The following is a 21982-nucleotide window of genomic DNA, read 5'->3' on the forward strand; positions in this document are numbered from 1 at the left end:
TTTTATGACTTTTCATCTAGAGATGTACTGTGGCCTGGAAAATTCTGTTTTAATCCCTGTACTAATAGTTCCATTACCAATTAAGCTTTAGAAACAATATCAGTTTGCAGTATTCTTTAGTACACTATAAGTATTATAAGGTGATTAGACTAGACTGGCTTTTTAATTATTATTTTTTTAAATAGTTTGTTTATTGTGGCTAGTAATGCTTATTTATTTATTTTTAATATATTAAACACTATAGGATTTACGCTGCTTTGGAGATACTGAGCCAAGAGGTATTTATTTAAAATGCAAAGGAAAGAAAAGTGCTAATGAATTGCAAGAATCTCAGTAACAAATACAGAGAATTTTTTTTTCTGTGAAGTTCTATTACCTATGCAAGTCACTCCTGGATGTGAACTGCACTATTTTAATTGAAGGAGTTTCTGAGTATAAATCGGGTATCTAGGGTATATAGATTGAACCCATCTGCTCTACCAGAATTGACATTTTCATATCTTCTGTCTTAACTTATTTGTATCCAAGACATATACAAAGCTTCTCAGATAAACAGGTGCACTTTGATAGTATCCAATTAATTATTGTCAAATGTATTGCATTGGAAAGGTGGTCTGTATCTCCTCTTTGGGATCTAAACCAGTACCCTGATTCCTATGATGTTTTCCTGGACATTTAAATAAAGAGAAAAGCAATTTTAAAAAATATAAATCCATTTCCTGCAATGAAAGTCAGCAGCTGGAGCTAGGTTTGGCTCAGGCTTACAAAATGATGTAAGGAAGGTAGTGACTGTTTTCCCATTTCTGTTTTACTGTAATAGATTTCAAAATGGTTCTGAAAATTTTTTCCTTTTTTGCGGGGAGGAAGAAAAGACATTAATTAAATAATTTCTTCAAGGATGTGAAGGGGGAAAGTAAAAAAGCTGTCTTTGGAAGCAGGCCGCTGGCTTGAACCTTGCTTGGGACAATAGGAGCTGGAAACTGTTTTATTTTGAAACCTGTCCAGTGACAAATGTAAAGTGAGCAAGTAATGAATTGTAACGGCTGTGACTGATCCCTCATGAAAGATTCGTAAAGAGCTGAGATTTAGACATGATCACTTCCCCAAACGCTTCTTTACTTATGCCTTCATTATGACTAATAAAAAAGAAGAAAAAAGAAAAGAAAAAAGAGGTTTATCTGTCATTGCCACACTGGTTGCTTTAGAAATATGAAGGGAAAGATGATGACAAATGATGTCAGAAGAACCAGAGATTTGTGATATTTGCCTGTGATGAAGGCATATCTTTTTTTTTACTTATTTTGTAGTAGTAAAGCTGACCTTGAGTATTTCCTAATATCATTCCCCACCATGGGGGGTCTCTGAAAGGACTCGGGTCTCCAGCAGGCTTTTTCCTCAGATCCTCTCTGGCGAGCTCTCTCTGTGCCTGGCTTTCTGCTGTAAGCATCCTGGGGGCTGGCCCTTGGCAGTCTGTCTGGTTGGCAAGGGTCTGTCGTGGCACTGCAAGCCAGAAGACAGCTGTATAGGAGGAGCTTTGTAACGGGGCCTGGTTCCTGGAGCTGTGGTCTCGAGATGGTCGGGTGTGTCTGCTGGTGCCTCCATGGAGCCCTCATCACCTTGCAGGTGTATCTGCTCTCTGCTGCTAGCTGTAATTAGTCATTGGTTGGCAACAACTTTGGTTTTGTGATCTTTCGGCATCTCTCAGCACACTCTTTCCAAATTATTTTCTAACTGTGAACTTCCCAGTTTACCCTTTCATTCATTTTTCTCTGGAAAGCTATGGTGCTCTTTATCCTTACCGTTAAGGTAAAAGATGTGCAAGTAATACCCTTTACTACTTTGATCCCTTTTTGGCAAAACACTCTCATGGCTCTTTTATATCATGGATTTCAGGGTGGCAGCCCTTGTTTCCAAAAATGTAGACACAACAGGACCATCTGTGCTTGCCATCTGCAAGACATTTCCTTCTAGGATCCTGGGGTTGGTTATGGTGCTTCCAGACATTCCCACTGCCTGCCCCCCTGGGTACACAGTAAGGAGACAACAGGTTTGTAAATGTAACACAGATGCATGTAAGCCTAAGCTCTTCAGCACATCCTGCTGTCACTGGGATGCAGTCTGCCCAATGTCTGAACACCCACCACCTTCTCCCTAAGTTGTGTCCAGCCACTCATCCCTACATTCCTTTCTACACAGCCTGCCTTTTGCTGTTCATACCAAGGTGCTGACCCTGGCAAAGCAGCCAAGTATTGTGGAAAAGCACATTCCCTATTACTAGCCAGCCATTATACGCTTGGAAATGTTTTCAGTTTCAGATTTTTTGAGAAGGTCGGGAAAGGATTGTTTCTCTTCTGGTTGTTTTTTTGTGTGTTTTGGTTTGGTTTGTTTTTTTTCTGCAAAATTGCTTTATTTCTGAACACAGCAGTTTTTATTGCTTACTTTCCTAACTTCTCCTTTTAATCCTGCAACTGCCATTAGGTAAAATAATGAACCGAGTTACTTATTCATAAAGACATGTAAATATTTTTTCTCCACTGTATTCCAATAAAATAACGTTGTCATGGATTATTGGCAGTAAATTTTTTAAAGTTATACATTTAAAAGTAAACAAAGCCATATACATGAAAATACCGTTGATCATTTTTCATGAAGCATCTTTTCTTTTATCATTGTTGGTATGAGATCTGAAATCTTAATGCTCATATTTTGAGTTTCAGTGTCTCCTTATTTCATTTCTATTGCAAATGCTTTCTACCGAGACATTATAAAACAGTTTTCTACATTCACTGCTCCCCTTCTCCTCTTCCCAGTCTGGCCCGATTCTGATAATATCATTTATATGTTGCCATTAATAGTGATCCACTGAGTGAATTATAATTCTCTTGTTTGGGTTCTTCATTTTAACATTTGGCTGTTGAAACGTAGTTGGGGAAGTGGGAAGGGCAATACAGTCTCAAAGCCCCATCTTTTCTCCAAATTTGCAGAAGCTGTTTGCTAGTCTAAGAGGAAATAAAGGAAAGATGGATGCTCTTTAATTTCTAGTGCACTGTTTATCTCAAAAACAGATTTTCTATTTGATAGAAATGTTGTGAGGCATTACTCCCAAGTGTCAACTAGATCCTGTATACATAAAGTGTATATAAAGAACTAGGAGATTTTGCATATATATTAATAATTCTTCCACAAAAAACCACCTCTTGTAACATGTTTTAGCACATGAAACCTGCTGTAAATAGATGGCAGAGCTTTTCCTCAGCCGCAGTGATCACTCAAATTCCTATCTTACTTTCTTTAACATAGGGTGCAGTTATGAAATAGGCTGTAATAGATCCTTCAGGATGTTTCATAAACTTTTTTTTTAGTGGATGGAGGCACAAGCTTAAATAAATGGCAGGATTTTGAACAGGTTGAACAATTAAAAATGGGTGACCATAATCTCCCAAATGCTGATACTTTTTCCTCTTTAAAGAAGCTCCATATGTTACAAACATATCTAATTTCTTTTTTATTCTGAGAATTTGCTTATGATATCATAGGTCTCCAGGACCTTGCTCTTCACACTGCTTAACTTCCATGAACCTCTAGCAATGCACTCCCAAGACACTAGTGCTGTCAGGTGATGTGACTTTCAGTAGTTCCTTTTAGGATTCTTCAGGACAGCAAAGGTGGTGCAAAAACTGAATCACAGAATGCAAGAACTTTCTGCTCTCAACATATATGACTTTAGAATAATGCTTCATGCTATGTGTTGCCGCTCTAAACAGAAGATATTTATAGATATTTAAACTTGGCTACATACGGCTATGTTTCTGAATACAATTCAGGCTTTTAGAGTGCAGAGCCATTGACTTCTGTAGGAGGTGCTGAATGGTCTAGCACTCTGATGACTAAAGATAAACCCTTAGCAACCTAAATTTAGGTACCTCATTTTAAAAACTTTGGCCCAGATATGTGAACCCAGAAGAATGAGTTACAATAATTCATTTCAAATTCCCTGGCTCTTGCGGCTCCCCAGACTTAGCATTTATTCATACAAATTGCTCACTGTTGCAGATAAATCACAAAATGTAGCCAATGCAATAACTCTGCACCTGAGCATTATTTAGTTCTGCTTTGCTAATGTTGGCAGCACTTTGCTTTTCTTCTATATGTTACAGCACCTGGCTATTTTGGCTTTGTCTGAATATGTTGGAAGGGTGAATAGGGAGAAAATCTACAAGTTTTTGCCCTCTCTTTCATTCCTGCTAACTTTTGTAATAGCTGCGATTCCTCAATTAGGTGGTCAGTTTAATTTTCCTGCCAGCTTAAAAGAAACGTGAGGGAGACAATTACCAAGGGAGACAATTTTTCACTGCATGCTTAGGAGAGGATTAACTTGTCAGAAATGTTGTCTCTAGTGGTTCTCGTCTGCTTTGACACCAGGGATAGTTAATTTCCCATAAGCTGTTTATGATGATGATGAGAAATACTGTGCCCTGTCTGTGTTGATTTTTCTCTTTTGACTTCTTTGTGGCTTCTCTTTTGGGATTTCTGTCTCTCTTTAAAAGAGTACTTCACCTTGTGGACATGAGAAATAGTTTGAGGTATCTGTGTTGCCCACAATTTTCTCTGAGGTTTACGTAGGCTGCACAAATGAGTAAAGTTTTAAAACACAGTTAACTAATTTTTACTTCTTTTCTTTCTTTTTTTTTTTTTTTTTTTTTTTTTTAACACAATATAAGCTAAGAGTAATGTTAAAAATGTGGATGTTGGCTACTTAGCCAGTTTTGGGGTTGTTTATTGCTAGGATCAGGTATCAGCACTCCCTTTGCCTATATTAAGGATGGATGTCTTGTCATTTCACTGCAGCCTTGTAAGTTGTGGGCGTTTATTCTAAGCCAGTCATCTGTAGGCAGTGTCATGGAAGAAGGTGATTCATCCCATCTGACGCTAAATATCTGAGAGGCTTATTATGCAAATGTGTTCTGGAGAGGAAGGTGGTTGATGATGTTCCTGCCCAGCCAAGTGCCACAGTCTACAGAGCTTCCCTGCACTGGCGCAGTTCTTTTTCAGGCCACACACAATGAGCAGAGTGCCAAAATTATCCAAGTTAAAAATCAGTAACTAGAAGGATTTTGTTCATTTGTATTTGTTTTTTTAACCAGGTTCATTTCAGTGATTCATAGGGCCATTTATAACACAGCAATAACAGTATCTGTTCAATAAATGGGGTCATATCAGCACAGAAGAAATAAGTGGTTGAAAGCAGAGACATTCAAAACTTTGTGTAATGAACTGCCTCCTGAAATACATGTGTGCACTGGGACTGTCCTGTTTTATTAGGTGAGATGAATCCGCGGTGGCTGTTTAACCGTGTGTTAAGCAGGACATTAGCAATATCATTATCACTGTAGTGTACACCTCTTGATGCTTGATATTGCTTTATTAGACTATAAAATATCTTGAAGTAATCTTATCTATGTCAAACAAAGGGGGCAGTTAGAAACTTCTATGTATATTGCCAAATCCTTCCACTGAGGTCCTCAGTACTACTCAAACTACTGTTTGTGCTAGCAGTCTTTCCCAATTTTTGAATCTTACTGAAGCATGAGGGTTATATGAGTACAGATAAATATGCTGTCCGATGACATGAGCTGTTTCTTTATAATACACAGTGATTATCCAAGTCCACACCAGGAAGCCAGAAAAAGTGTCCATGCAAATCATAACTTTCTCTTGGGTCTTATGTAAATCTGAAGAGAGGATGAGTCATGAATTTCACTTGAGAGTCTTAGAGTGGTGTTTTTCATTAACTAGGTTAGCTAACAGTTAAACTATCAGAGTTGTAATGAGGCAGAGGCAGTATATTTTGAGATACATACTGAAAAGAAACCTAGCCTACTAGGATGCATTATCATACAGAAGTTAAATCTCGTGAACTGCATATTCTATATGCAGTTGTTCATCATAGGATCCCTTATCCTGTTGATGTACCACCCTGCTCCATTATGCTTTTGTGGTACATCTAGGGAATATCTTCACAGTACAGGCTACTGTAGTTTAAACACTGGAGTCAGAGAAATGTGACTACCACTGATAAGATACAGTTCCATGAAGCAGCAGTGGAAGAGATGAAAAGAACTGTACTGAAACAATGCCAATAGCAACGAAAGCAATCAAAATGAGCTTTGTAGTACCTTTTAATGTAAATTCTCTCTGGGATATGTTTCACATGTTTTATTTATTTTTATTGTTATATTTCTTTTTATTTTTGTAGGCTGTGGAAACCAACCTTGCATCAAAGGATAGTCACTGGGTCTATGTAAATGAGGTAAGAAAGTCGAAAGAGACAACATAGCTTAGTACATTCACTCATCACTGTCTTTTGTTTCATAAGTTTTGACACATCAAACTGAGCATATACTTAGCATTTTTGCTTTTTGAATGGTACAAGATGCGAACTCTTTGGTGTCGTTGCTTATCTGTGTCAATTGAATTGGCATAAGTTGAATACCAAAGGTCAAAATGAAGCTTCCAATATACCCCACAGCAGCTGGGAGATTTTATTTTTACCTTCATGTTGACCCTGCTTCTTGGCTATTTAGGAAGCAGAGAATATCTCGAAAAAAACCTCAAATACATGCATCTATATCTGCCAGAATCTCACCCTTCAGTGCTATGAAAGCCTGCACTCAGATACCAGGAGGTGAAAGAGTGCTGAGCTTACTTGCAGGCTTAGCTCGTTCGAATATGATTTACATGATATGCATGTTCTCTAGTGCAAAATTGTGTTGGTCTTTTGGCCAAGGTCCAGGATAGCATAGTTTTAAAATGTGATATTTCGTCTCTGTGGCAAATGGTATCTTGTCCTACTACTACAGTTATTTATTTTACCTTAGTACCATGATGCTCTAATGGGAATCAGTACAGATGCTTATTTAAAAAGCAATGGAAAGCTTGAAATAAGTTGTACTATATATAGTAATTTATAAATCTCTGATTGTTCAGGATAAATGGCGCCATTTTGTATATTTCTGGTTTTAATGATGATTCGTTAAAAGATAGTAAAGTATCTAAGTTAAAAAGAACCTTGTTCACTGTTTTATTTTTATATTATAAATGTATAGCCTCAAATTTAATAACCAATTCCTTTGTTAATTTCTCATTTCTTTCTTTGCACCTAGCTAATAATTTTGGATAGGCTACTTTTAATAGTAACTATAAATTGTATTGTGTGGCATTTGAAAGGCTATGTAATTAAATAGGGGTTATGGGAAGTGAGTGAAATCTCTGCTTACAAAGGCTTTATAAATTCTTTCTAGTCCTTGTTACATTTAAATACCTCCTGATTTGTCAGCTGCAGTAATGACCCACTACAAAATATCAGCAAGATGCCTGGAGAGTCAATCTTTATATTCACATAAAGATAATGTAGTGCGTATTTCTTTAAACATTTATAGAGAGGGAGTGTTTGTGAATTTGTTATTGCTGCTGTTATTGTTCAGATGTTAAAACTCGCTTCACGAAACCTGACTCTGTAACACAAAAAAACCCCTTCAGCATTCATGCACAAACGTGTGCATACGTACACAAACGCATCACACAGGGTGTCAATTCTACTTTTATTTTGGGAACTTTTATTTTTTCTGTTTTATGGCTAGAGACTGTGTAGGGGAACAAAATGTAAATCTAAAGTATAACATTTTAGTGAAAAATATTAGTTCACATACTTATAAATATCTCAAAATGTAATTAAATTCAGACAGTTACAGAAACTTCAAATTCATGAAACTTTGGAGAACTCTTTGCAGGCAAAAAGAGGAGGAAATGTCTAGATTATACTTTTTTTAACAGAAAAGTGTTGGTCTTTGTATGCTTAAAGCTACTGTGAAAAGAAGATACGTTAAGCATCTACATGGATATATTTGTAGAAAGATAGAGGTTTCTTAGGGCTTGCTTCCTATTTAATTGTGTGCATACCTCCATGCTAGCAAGAGGACAGACTGATATGCTTTCCACGTACGTATTTCCAGTTGGTATCACTGTGAACTGCATGGATACTTGAGGGAAAATATGTTATTCTTTGACTGGATATTGATTGGTGCTATGATTTTCAGAATAGAATTAACTTTCAATTCCCAAAAGTCAAATCATCTCTTTTAGATGTAATTCCACATAGTGGCAAACCAGATGTAGTCCACTCTGTAAATGGACCAAATACTTAGCCAGTCCTTTTTTTCTTCCAGGCAGATTGAGGATCCTACACCTTTTTGTTCACCCTATGGTCTGCATGACCTAGTGATCCCATTTGCAAGGACAGTGAGGTATAGGGCTAACTGACCTGAAGGGGCAGCAGTAGGAACACGGGGTCATTATTTCCATTGAATTTGCTTGTACAAAGAGCATTGGATTGTAAACAGGCTCTTTAGGCCTTTCTGACTTCAGGGAACCATTTAAGGGCCTGGTACAGGGTAGACTACTGATTTCTACTGACCTTGAGCACCTTGTCACAATCTGCCCTGTCTCCCACCTCTCCTCTAGCCAATGAAGATCTGAAACTTGGACTTAGCTTGCTATAGTGAGAATGACTATATAGCACAGCATTATTTCAATAAGAGATTTTATTATTGTCTTACTTGAATTAAATATTCTTTACTCTCTCTGTATTGCCAATTCAATAAATGTTTGGGTTTGGGCTTTTTTTCCCTTGGGCTTCGGGTTTTTTTTTCTGTTGGGCTTCTGTCCCATATGGCAGGATATTAAGTTTTGGAGTTTGAACATATTTTATCACTTCAATTCTTTTAGGTAAGCAACACTACCAAGCTTGTGGTGAGCTAACTTAAAACTATATAGCTGGTAAGCTTATTACACAGCAAATGAACAATTGTGGAATATAAGAGTTGGTCTCAAATTACAGAGCTGTACTGTCAAGATCATGCATTTGTTAGTTTCCAATAATGCAAGTCTCTGTGCTGAGGTATCTGTTTGGATGCCATTGGAGGTGCAAAAGGACTCTGTCATCTTTAGAAAAAGGCTAGTGAAGTGGGAGCTGGATTCATTGTATGGGGTTTGAAGGCTGAAACATTACACGGCAAGTCTTTCAGGATAAGAGAATACAGAGGATTGGGTCTTCACAGGCGATATGATGCCCTCATAATGTCCTCTTTGAAGCCAAAGTCATAAAAACCTTACTGTTTTAAAAAAATATATTTGTAAGTATGTCTACTTTTCTTATTTCAGACATTTTATGTTTATAACTTGCAGACCTGTCAAAAGTAGTGGAGATTTGAGGGGAAAAAAGAAATATATTTCTAACCACCCTTCCTTTTTTAGATTTATATCTAATCATCTTCACTTTTATTCATCTAGAAATACTAAATCCTTCCTTGCATTCATTTAGGTGGCAATTCTACCTGAATTCTGGGTTGAGTATGCCACATAGCTTTTTAAAAGCAAGAATATCTGTGATTTCTGTATAAATGCTTGAAAAAGCTAACAGCTCTTCAGAACAATGAAGTCCATGCTTAGCTTTGTCTCAGAATAGTCCAAAATATTTTATTACCAACTGACTCTGTTGGGAGTTGTCATTGACCAGCAATTTTTGTTCCTAAAGAAGATCTGTTAGAATATATCCGGTGTTCTGTTTGTACCTTAGCTGTTTATGCCTTTAAGTATTGATGAAGTGACCTACCAGCTTTGGTAGATGTGGGCTACTGCTTCTTGCGCCATGACTGGCAGAGTTGTAGATGCCCTCCCCCTTTTTTTTGATATTTATTCTTTCCTCTCTTTTTGGCTGTTTTTTTTTTCTTATTTTTATTTTTCTCTTACATTTCTTTCTCTTTGATGCCTGACATCAAGCATCTCTGTTGGTTCCTCCTGACATTTTTTGTTCTCCCTCTCTCTTTTTCTACCTGTTCAGAGAAAATGTGCATTGCCCAGAGCATATGTCTGTGGGAGATGCACAAGAGCAATACTTGAAACTGAATTTGTACGAGGTTGTACTAGGAGCAATGCTCTAGGAGTCTGTGTCTGCTTTTTTATTAGCAGCAGCTAGGGGTAAAGGTCTAGGGGTATAAATAGCACTAGAAACCATGTTTCCCATTTTGTGGGACATTTCCTGGTTTTGAAATTTTCTCCATTCCAAGTGGAGAGAAAAGATAAAATAAATTGTTCTGCAAAACTGGAATTTTGGATTAAAAAAAATAAATAATCCAAATTAAACACAGTTTTGTATTCCCTTAGATCAATATATTTAATTCCAATTCCAAGTTTCTAAACATTCATTATTTTAACATGTAAATTGGTAAAGTACACAACGTAATCAACTACTCGTCATGGAAACGGAATGGGTACTGAATTTGACTGATAACTCAAATGAGTTGTTTCACGGTTATCTCATTCTTCCTTTAATTTCTTTTTCAACAAACTTTCATCACTACTCAGAAGTTTAATTGAAAGTCGTAAGACATGGTAGGACAAAGCACAAGGCTACTGATTGAGACAGCAGATAATTTTTCACAAAGGACAGGTAGGGATGAAGAGAGGATAATGTGGTGTTGCATGTCCAAACCATACATACTGGCTCTGAAGCTAAGGAGAGGTGAGGGTCACACTTGTAGAATAGCTGTATGGAAATACACAAAGACATATACTGAGGAGGACTTTTTTTTTTGAAAATGCATTTTTGACAGAAGTGCCCCAAAGACAAGAAGTGGAAATAATGGGAGGATTTTTATTTCCCTGGAAGTTGAAAAAGTAATGTTGGGACACAGACAAGATGTCACAATTTCCTGTGATTGACAATGTTATCTCCACATGTTTAAAAAGTTAAGGCAGCCATCAGTTCAGATTTCATTATGGCTAAGGGAGAATGGGCTAAGGAAGTCAGAAGATAATTGGTGTGAAAGTGACTGTGAGATGGTAGCGTGCTCTGTTTGAAGAAGAGGAAGAAGTGAGAAAAGGAGAATAGGGATAATGGACGTCAGTAAAAAGATTCTCCAACTTTACAAGTTTAGGGAACTAGTAGTGCTTTTGGAAAGATAATACGGTGAGTAAAGGATGGCAAAAGAGCTGTGGAGTTCTGTGAAGATGAAGGCATAATAAGGCATTGTTATGGTTCCAACAGGTTATCTTTATAGATCTTGAAATCAGAGAGAAATTCTTATTAAAAAGTGGTGAAAAAAGGGATTAAGGAGGAATGTAAAGGTGTAACAAAGTAAATTATTATAAAATGAAGCTGAGGTGCAAAATGACTCATACCAGGGACCATAAAAAGCAACAAGAGATGTTTAGATATAGCAGAAGATAAGGGAAAGTGTAAGGTGAATACTTAGTGGAAAAATTAGGTTTTAATATTTACTGACTTGATGTTGTCTTTATTGAAACTATTAATTGTAAGCCAACCATTAAAAACATACTGTAGTAGTTCCAGTTTATTGAGATAAATCTGAGGCACTCCATCAAATGAGATTCAATATTAAGAAGTGCTGGGTAGTTCAGGTGTGGCTACAAAATGAGGTATAGCTGGAGAGCATCCACAGGAGCAACTTAGAATCCTTATGGATAACAAATAGAATATGAATCAATACTGTTGTGGTTTTGCAAAACAAGTAAATCTAGTCCTCAGATATGTTACTGGAAACATCCTTTGTAAGATAAGGGAGACAATTATTTTGCTCTGCTTGACATCAACTTGGCCTTGTTGGAACAGTATTGCAAGTTTTGGGCAAGACATTTTAAAAACAAACAAGAGAATGCAGAACAGTTTTGAAAATCCAGAGGAGAGCACCTAGTATGATGAAAGCTCAGTAAAATATGACCCATGAGAAAAGGTTGAAAGAATGACATTTGTCTCTTATGAAACTCAGAAGATGGAGCAAGGGTATAGCGGTAGAACAGATATATTAAAAGAAAAATACAATCACATGTTTAATCTAGAAAGATAAAGGAAATGCAATTTAATATTCTGCAGTAAAAATTAGATGGAGTATTGGGAAATGGTTTATGATCTAAATATGATAATGAATAGGAACTTCCTTGGTAACTTTCTTCCATCTCATCATGTCTCTGTCTTCACACCTGGTTCTGCTATTGTTTTTTATCTTTGTTTTTCAGCATCCTACTCACATTATGTAAGTCTGCTAAATATTTTCAGATCTCAATTTGGAAAGACAAGTACAACTGTATTATGAACACCACTGGGTATTTTCTGATCTGCACCTTCTGTTTTTCCACATATCTTTTTTCAATATGGGTATGGCAGTGACAGTGTATACAGATAGTCATTGCATACACTTTTGATTGAATCATTTATTCAATACTTTTGTTGACAAACATGAAATTAATGGACCCTGTGACTCATATTTGATTTCCAGTCAGTGTGGAACTCCATACTTCTCCGTCTACTATGAAGCAAGCTAGAGTGATTGCTTTTGATTAAATTCTGTCAGCCAAACCCACTCTTGGGGTAGCCCCAATGATTTGACTTAGCCAGGGATGAACCTAGTGTCATGTTTCTTGATATCAGTCATTTAAAAGAGGAGTATATTGTAATTGTATGTAGTTTTGATAGAAAGATGCCTAGTAATGAATTAGTGGCACTTTCAGTGCTTTAAAAATAGATTTAATTGTAAGATGTAAAAAGTAAGTCTGAAAACTGAAGGTTAGAGCTTCTACTTGACTACAGTTTTAATTTCTTTCTTTTCCATTGAATTGATTTTCATTGATTCAGATCAACCCTCATCAGATCAGATACCAAGGGGTATTTGTTATTAACACAAAATAACTTCTTATTACCCTGATTTTTTTTTTTGTCTTAGAATTACCACATTCTCTACCAAATAGAATAACAAATACTTTTCTGGACTTCAGCTCAATTCTTTTTCTTTCTGCTGTTTTCATAGGTCTCTCTTCACCTCTCTTCACCTCCTACTGTCTGTAGGAGGCAGTTTGTTATATGAGGGATGAGAAACTGTCCCATCATCTCTGTCCTGGCGTGACGTATTTCTTACTCTCCATGTCTATCCTGCAGCTCCATTGCTTCTGCCAATTGTTGTTTTATTTCCTTTCACCATGTCAGACATGCCCATTATATCCGTAGTTACTCATTCTCTTGATTTGAGAATCAAATGGCTTCTCAGCTATCATCTGGGTACTTCTTTCTTATTTTCCTCTATAAAATATTTTTTAAAGGTTGAGAAAAATGAGCAGAAAATAGAATAGTAATTATCAGATAAAGTCTATCTCAGAAAACTACTTTTTCCCAAGGGTTGCGTGTAGGAAGGTGTTAATGCACGATGAACAGTATTTTCCTAGCACAAGGCTTGTAACCTTGGGGAAACTTATGACTTTGGAAGAAGATCCTGTATGAATGCGGTGTCTGTTGTTCACTTTTCTTTGGAAACTCTTTTTCTGTTTTTGTAGAATTTCCTGTGTTATATGCACTTTGAGTGATGAATAGTTAGACCCACAAGAATGTGCAAATTGTTATGGCATCATTTTTAATTGGGTAGAACCAGAACAGTCTGATAGACTGGAATTCTGGTCTGTCTTTCTCTACATATGGAAGTGCCAAAAGATTATTATTTTTTTAAAGCATCAATCTGTGTAATGATGCTTGAGTTTACTCTGATAATGAGAAGTTAATAGATCTTTTACACTTCCCTATGCCTTATTTTTTCTTGAAAATAGCAGACTTTTTAATGATAAGTTATGAATGCCAGTAGGGCAAGCATTATAAGATCTTTTCAGATTATACAAAAATGCACAGACAGAAAAAGTGAAAAAAAAAAAAAAAAGAACATAAATACAAGGAACACACTGTGGAAAATTTCTTAAGATATAGCAAATGACACATTTCAATGCAAAACTTAACAATTTACAATTACAATTTATTCCAATTTTATTCCAGGTAATCTATATTTACTACTGGCCCCAAAAATGGCTGTTATCTTTGACATTGCAAATTTTTTATTTATTTATTTATTTTCACAAAAATATATAATTTTCATACATATGCTTGAAAAGTACACTTATGAGTGAAACTGCACTGCATGTGCACCTGCGTCCTGCTCAAAGAAATTTGTAGGGTTCAGAATTAACCTAATTCTAATGCTGTTGAATTACACGGAAACAGTTGTAGTCAGTTGTGAGCATGTTAGATGAGCTTTGATAAGTTGTTTTACCAGTGAAATCCACATTAAAATCAATAGTAATTTCTTTTTGTTTTGTTCAGCTTTTGATAACTATAATTTTGTGTGCTTTTCTTTTTATCTTTTTTTTTTTTTCTAAGATAATTACTTTTTAGTATGGAATAATATTTTGTTAAATCAGAGGATCTTTTACTGTATAGGCACTTGCTACAAGCTGAGAAAGACTTATGGACACCCAGTGCAGAATCCTTATATCTTTCTAGAAATAGAGCTAAATCAGTTAAATTGTAAATACATCCCTGTAGAAATTTTTATGAACATCGGGAAAAAGGAAGAGAAGTGAGGTAGTGCTGGATCTGTGGGAGGACAGTGAGGATGAGAGTTGGACAGGTGGTCATACAGACTTGTATTAGAAAGTTTTATGTGCTATGAAAAATGGATTGTGCCCTTGCCTTAAAGGATTAACCTTTATGTATATGTGTGTGTCTGTTCATGTGGGATGCAGAGAAGCCAGCATAATGTTACAGTTGAATAAATCTACCTGCATGGTAAGGTGTCATGAACCTTTTAAAAAACAGCTTATTGAGGGATGTTTTCTGGATTTTCAACTAGTGAACAAGTGTCCCTTTATAGATGTAGGTAGTGCATTGAGGGGAATTAGAATAACCCAACAAACAGTATCTATCCTTATGCAAAAATTCCACTGTAAATAAATCTGTAGGTTGTCTCCATGTGCATCCTTGTCCTCATTGCCATTCAGTTTAATCCTGCAGTTTTCTCAGGGATGTGCTTTCTGGAAATATCTCTTGGCTCTTTAAATTATTAATGTCATTAAAATTTATAATTTTTTGTCATTACCTCCAGGAAAATAGAGATTGTAATGTGAAACATAATTGTCTCATTTTGCAATTTGTGTTATGATAGTTGAGCACAACTGGAGCAGATTTAAATATTCCCCTGAGCAATATGGCTAGGTATTACAAGCTAACTGGAGCTCTTTGTGTGCAGATAAATAAATAGATAAATGAATTCCCCAAATGACCAATATTTGTGTGCAAATAGATAGATAAATGAATGCCACAAATTCTTGAAGAGTAAACTTTGCCATTAATATGCCACATGAACAGAAAATAATGTTTAAAGGAATATCCTTTCAGTGTTGAGTTGGGTGGTGAGAACTACTACTAGCCTGGGTGAATAATCAGTCTTACACTTATGTCTGCCTTCCCAAAATATCGAAGTGCTCCCTGAAATACTGGGAATGTCCAAATTCTTTCCCTTTGTAATGGAAAAATCCAAGATAAGAGCACTTATCTAAAATATCAACTTTTATCCCTGAGTAAAGTGCTCTCCCTTCATCGTCATTCAAGAAATTCAATATTTACCGACCTGAGTGCAAATCGTTATTCAAGGTGCCAAGCAAGAGAGTTAGGTTCGTTAACCTTACTTAAAGCATACCCCTGAAACAAGCAGAAACCACCATCTATATTAAGTAAAGATTTACCCCATGTTGCAGCAGCAACATCATGGGATCATGTAAGCCAAAAAGTGGGCATGTGATATGCAATTTTGTAAGGAGCGCTTGCCTGGCCAAACCAACTGATAAACTCTGCTTAGAATACAGGATTCATGCATGGTATGAACAGTAATTACTGTGTGTTATCTTGTGCTATGTAATGATCCAAGAACAAGATTGGAAATTTGGGATACGTTTGTTTGAAAGAAACCCACCTATAGCACCAAATAAAATTATTTGCTTAGTTGTCAGTTTCACAGTGTAAAGAAAATTTTCATGTCATGTACAGGAAAGAAAACACATTATTTAAAAAAAACCCAATAGATTAATGGATTTTAATTGTAAGATCAATGTGAAATGTTTTTTCCCTGTGACTCCAAGGCTTAGAACTATTTTAGTAACTTCATAGAACCATAGAATACCAGGTTGGAAGCGACCTCAAGGATCATTTGGTCCAACCTTTATACATATATATACATTTTTTAAAATATGTATTTTTATATAGCAAACTTCACATATACTTGTTTTTCCTTTTTTGGCTTGTTTTTCCTTTTTTGGCTTGTTTTTTTCCTTTGCTTCCTCCCCTTCCCCCCTCTCTCGCTCCCCCCCCCCCATTTGTCACAGTTGGAATGCAAGTGACCTTTCTGCATGTGACATTTAAGTTTTCACGTGCTGCTAAGCCAGGACCATGAGCTTTCTTGGAAATGGATCTGCAGAGCCTGCCTGTGCCAGGCAAGAGGAAAGGGTGCAGTCCCCTGGCCAGGGAAGCCTCAACCAGCTGCCCCGGTGCGGGATGGTGGTGACCTGTTCTCCTCTGCAATTCAGGCACTCAGCCACGCTGTTCTGCTCCTGGACCTGCCCAAGGTGCCCTGCGATGCTCCCTGTGGCTGTACCACCCTGTGAACCGGTGTGGAAAGGCCTATAGTTACCTTTGACTTTTAGATCACCAGCTCAAAAATGCAGACATAGACCTTTTGTTCCCAGCTGTTCCAACAACATCTTTTTTTTTTTTTCTTTTACATCTCTAAAAAGGAACCCAGTTTCTAAAAGGAATGGATCATTTGCTGTTATGAATGTCCATCAGCTGAAAAAAAATGCAGGAGCTTTGTTCCCCTTGGTGTTATGTACTAAACTGAGGCATTGAAGGATTTAGCTACTTTTGGCTGTCCACACAGAAAAAGGGTGGCTCTTCAGAGTCAGATTTAGTCCAATTTACGTTCTGAATTTCCCTCCAGAGGCTCCCATTTTTCTTCTTTTTCTGTACAGTGACTAGGCTTTTATGCTCAGGACTCACTTGGTGCCTATTGCCGAGGAAGAAGAACCTGGGTTAATGCGTCTAACATAATTGGTCTCTGCTGCTATCTTACCTCTGGAAATCCCACCGAGGAAGCAGTTCTGGTCTGCTTCCTATAGGCTTACATGTTTCAGGTCAGGCATTTTGACACAAGGGATGAGATATCTTTGAATCACTTGGGGAGGGCACAAAACGTGTGATGTGAACTGAAGATTTGGATGATTCATGGTCTTCCCACCCCCCCCCCCCCGCTCTGTTTCCAGCCATTCAATCAGAGTTAGCTGCCAAGGGTTGTGGCCTAGGGGGTTATGAGTTAAAGATACCCCATAAAATTGTCTCTCCCTCAGACCACAGCTTAGACACACTGTGTGGCTTTAACACCCCTCAGCCCCACAGAAGAGAAATCCAAGGCAGCAGTCTGGAGGGATCTGTAGAGCTTGTGGGTCTCCTTCAGCGTTTCCCTGCAAGGCTACAGGTGCCGCCCAGCATTTTCTGTTAGGGCTCAAAATCTTTGGCTTCTGTAAGAATATATTTATTTTCTGTTTTCATGCCACACCAGTTGGTCTGTCGTTAATGCAATGAATTTCACCTTCTGCAAAGCTAAAAATTCATGTTCCTAAAAAATGATGGGAAATCAGCAAAGAAGAACTAAATTGAGCCAAAGCTACAGTACTAGTCAACCGTAACAAGTAATTATAATAACCCCGTGGTCATTTCACTCACAGCTTGACAGAGAAAATGGCAAGAAAACAAAATATTTTTTTTTTCTTGAATGTTAAAATACAGGGCCAGGTTCACTTCTGCTGATGGCACATCACAAGATGTGGGCCCTGTTGACCGGAAAAGTACAGCAACATGAATTATTTGCAGCCCCCTACCCTGCAAGGGCTCAGAGCAGCCCTGTGCAGGCTGGGCAGTGGGCTGGCCCAGCTGTGCAGCCAACGTGTGCTGGAGATGGGCTGATGTGACATGCAGACACGGCTGGTGGCAGTGGTAAGGAGCTGGGACGTAAAGCTGCTCCCTACAGAGGAGGAGCCTGAGGGAAGGAATGCAGCCAGCGGTGCTGCTGCCTGTCCTTCCTCACGGTGAGTTCCTGACAGGAGATAACCATCAGAAGCTGTACCACTGTGGTGATTTCAGGATCTGCTAAGACCATGATTTTCGAGCTATTGCGGGGTAAAAAAGGGAGGTTTTCATTTTGTGGGGTTTTTTAAATGCAAAATACGTAAAACATATAGTTGAGTAGATGGGCAGTAAATGCAGGCTCTGCCCCAGGGTGGATTAAGAGGTAGGGACATTGAAGGTCTGCAGAGAAGCTTTAGAAAGTGCAAAGGCTGGAAAGACGAGCAGCCTGTCCTTGAGATCTCCGTATATCTTATTCTGTATTATCCTTTGTGCAGAAACTTGCATTCCTAAATGTGTCAATCCCTTCCATGAAGTTCCTTCTAGTTTATATTTCCTAATACGGGTAACATCAAAAGACTTCATTAAGTCATTATCAGGATTAGTCTGCAGAAATGATCTACTGTTCTTATGGGAAAAGTACTTTCTTGTAACGTTGTTCTCAGGTACAAGCGCCATGTTTCCTAAACATGGTTATATTTTCCATTTGTTGTTTCGCTCCAAAGGTATAGTGGGGTTCTGTTCTGTTAAGTCAAAATTCTTTCTATATAAATTTGTTTTGAAGGCTCTTGTTTTTTACTTAGAAATCGATTAAGACCATCTTGGTGCTTTTCTTTGAGGAACTACCTCTGAAGTATGTGTAGTATTGCCAAGATAACTGGAATTGATTTAAACTGTTTTCTTTTGTTTCAGATGATGCATAAAAAAATACCAGTGTTGTTATTAAATGAAAAATAAGAATTTTTGGCCTAGTCTAAGCATGTGCATCTGTAGCTCTTTTCTTCTATTGTCTGTTTAAAAACATTTATCAAATAATGAAAGGAATATATAAAATATTTAGACAAATACATGTTCTTAAAAGACTGTGTCTTCGTTCACAGGAAATCACTGATAATGAAATATTAGAGTTGGTACATAGTGCTCTGGGGAGGATGACAGTTATCCGGCAAATTTTCCCTCTCTCAAGGGACAACAATCAGAGATGCATGAGGAACAATCACCGAATATCATCACTGCTGTGCGACCCACAAGAAGGCTATCTTCAGATGCTGCAGGTCAGTAGCAGTGCCCAGCAGAAAAGCCCATCTTAGGAATTTGACATGAAATAGTTTGCTGTGACTGTATTACCTCAGAGGAAAAATTAAATGATTATAGATAAATCTAAGCATGTAACCTTTGGTTAACTTTTCCTGGTTTAATTATTTATTTTCTTTCCCAGGATTGAGTGCTTTAATATGCTGTTATACCCCTAAAGTACTAGCAAGTGGTTGCACTAACTCAGAGCTGATTCGAGATAATTAATTCCCTTAAGAATCTTTTTCTATTTGAAAAAAGAAAAAGTTGCGCCATTGTTGTCTTGTGGTGTTACTGCTTATTGTTATGCCCATTAGACATCTGTTGTGAAAGAGTTAATCTGGGAGGATAACAGAACTCTGATAGGTATCGGGCTGTGGAGCATTTTGTATTTAGTTAAATGGACTGAATCCAGCTGATGTATTCAGTCTGTCCCATTTCAATAGTCTCAGAAGTCTCTCGCAGCTGATAATTGTCTGAGCGTGTGAAATATGCACAGCTAGCTCAAGTTCCAGATTTAGGTAACAGGTTTGACTCTAGTGTAAGCAGCTTCTCAGGATTTCTTGGCAATTTATCCCAGGTATCAGATTTTTTTTTGCAGTAATTTAAATATAATTTCAGGTTCTATTTCCAGGATAGTGCAATAATTTAGAAACATGGGTCTTGGGCTTTCAATGGGACTCCATGTGTTTCTGGTTTCCATTAGAGCCGTTGGGTAAAACTGAAAACTTCAGTGAGATTGAGCATATAAACTTGACTAGAACATTTTTATTGCAAATTTAGTCTTAACCTGAGATGGATTGAGTGAGAACACCATGATTGAGCCTGTGAGTTGGCAAGCATGTGTATTGTGTGTTCGTGTGATTCTAGAAAGAGCTTGTTTAGGCCGTGGGGAGCGGGGCTGTTGGCAGCGTGGGCTGCTGCAGCTTGGTCAGGAAGCACTGGTCTATTCTTTTTGCACGGGGGAAAGTCTATGCCTTTTTTGGCTTAGAAGAAAAAACACTTCTGATCTTTGTTAGTAACTCTGAGGTATGCTGTAATAAGAACAAAAGCAACTAGTTTCAGAGGATCAAAGCAATTTCCAGTATGTTGAAAAAACATATCTGTCCTGCACCAACAAATCACTCGTTGGGGAACAATCTTACATTACAGCAAGATTTTGAGTATTGCTTTCTGTGCTGGTTTATGCCCAATCTAATTCAGAGACTCATCTGAATGGCTCTGACAGACCTCTCTGAGCAAGTTCTTATTTGCTAAAACTGTAACTGGCTTGCTAGCATGAACAGCCTCATGCCCTATTACTAAACTTCACTGACAAGAACCCTTTAGGAAGGACCCTCTTCCTGCTGCTTCCCAGATGTGGGGTTTGAGAAGCAAAACTTTCTCAGTTTCTATGTTTGAGAAATATTATACCACCTTAGAAACTGTCTTTAAGAGAATGGAACAGTAATGTTACTCTTTGCCCATTACTTCCTTCTCTAAGAATTTAGGAACAAGAAAGAGATATAAAGAAGCGTGGAGGTGTAAAGTTTGCCTTTTGGAAGTTGATTCCATAGCTGTTGTGTTCAGCCACACTGGAATGAAATATCATGAAAAGCAAAGGGCACACATGAGGTCTCTCAAATTAGCTGCCCCCAGTATGTCTTGTGTTATCTTTAAGTTTCTATTGATTGAATATAGGAAGCTTTAGCATGTGCAGTTATATCTGAAGAGTTCCACAGCTGCACTTTTTTGCATAGACTTTGCCAAAACGTCTTACGTAACACCTTGTGGGCACACAGCTCATATTAATTTCCAAGTATGACTGACATGTTGTTAATGGTCCTGCAATTCAGGTACTTCCAATCTTCTGTTTCCTTTTTCTTGCTTAAAAAATAGTTTTGACCTTTTGCTGTACAGAAATACATCACTAAATTACCCCTGTTGCCAGAGGCTGCAGTAGCTCCCAGCTCCATGTCAGGCTGCATGAATCCACCAGAGGCAGTGACCGCCTGCCAGCACCAAGTCCTTGCGTTGCTTTGAAGCACTTTGATTACCACCACGGATTGGAAATCCCCGTCTTATTCTCCCTTGGGCAATCTCATATTAATAATTCTTTGTTGTCAAGGTAACTTACCAGCTATTGTTGGTTAATTATTTATTTAATGACTTTGAAGAAGAATAAGCTAATCTCTGTCAACCCTGAGCTGTAAGACTTTTATGGGGGAGAATTTAGCATTTTTAACAAGCTAGTAAAGAAATAAACATTTACATCATGGATTATTAACTTTGTTCTGGCTAAATTAATTAAAATCTTTTTGGAATGATTTTGTTCTCAGTGTCTTTAGTACCATATCCTGGAAAGTTGTTTTTCAGTGGGTGATCATCCCAGTTTGGCATTCTGACAAGGCTTTTAAAGACCAGGCTGTTCTGCAAGCTCATCCAAAAACTCATCTGCTCTGAATGCTTTGTGGAAATCCAATCTTATTCCATCAACCCACTTGTCAAAATTTTGCTCATGCCCCTATTTCTTGCACATATAATATACTCAACTTGGTTTCTGCTTCAACTGGAGAAAAATCTTTGTAAAGTTTCCCATCTTGGTCATTTTATTTGACTTCAGAGGGCTACATTTATCTCTTTCTTCATAACTGATTTTCTGTGTCCAACTCTCTTACTTTTTTGTAAGTGGAAGAGAGACAGGTTAGAACTTGCTGTCTTCCATTGGCGATGAATATCACATGGTTTGGGCCATCAGAATTGTCTCATCTGGAGAGAGAATACTGATGCACTTCAGAATTTATAGTTAAGTCTAGTTAGTCCTAGATAAGGCCTAGTATGTATCCCTGCATGGCATTTGAATAGCAA

General features: G+C 37.5%; 1 protein-coding gene across 3 annotated transcripts in view; it reads left to right on the forward strand.

Moving 5' to 3' along the window:
• Window positions 1-21982, forward strand: part of GRID1 (glutamate ionotropic receptor delta type subunit 1) — a 540304-nt gene that overhangs the window by 409199 nt on the left and 109123 nt on the right. For all 3 annotated transcript variants that reach the window (XM_074154637.1, XM_074154638.1, XM_074154640.1), the window contains exons 5-6: window positions 6257-6310; window positions 18943-19116. In XM_074154637.1, coding sequence (XP_074010738.1) covers window positions 6257-6310; window positions 18943-19116 — 228 coding nt within the window. The remainder of the gene's footprint in view (window positions 1-6256; window positions 6311-18942; window positions 19117-21982) is intronic.

This window comes from Numenius arquata, chromosome 10 (genome assembly GCF_964106895.1).
Source record: "Numenius arquata chromosome 10, bNumArq3.hap1.1, whole genome shotgun sequence".
Lineage (NCBI taxonomy): Eukaryota > Metazoa > Chordata > Aves > Charadriiformes > Scolopacidae > Numenius > Numenius arquata.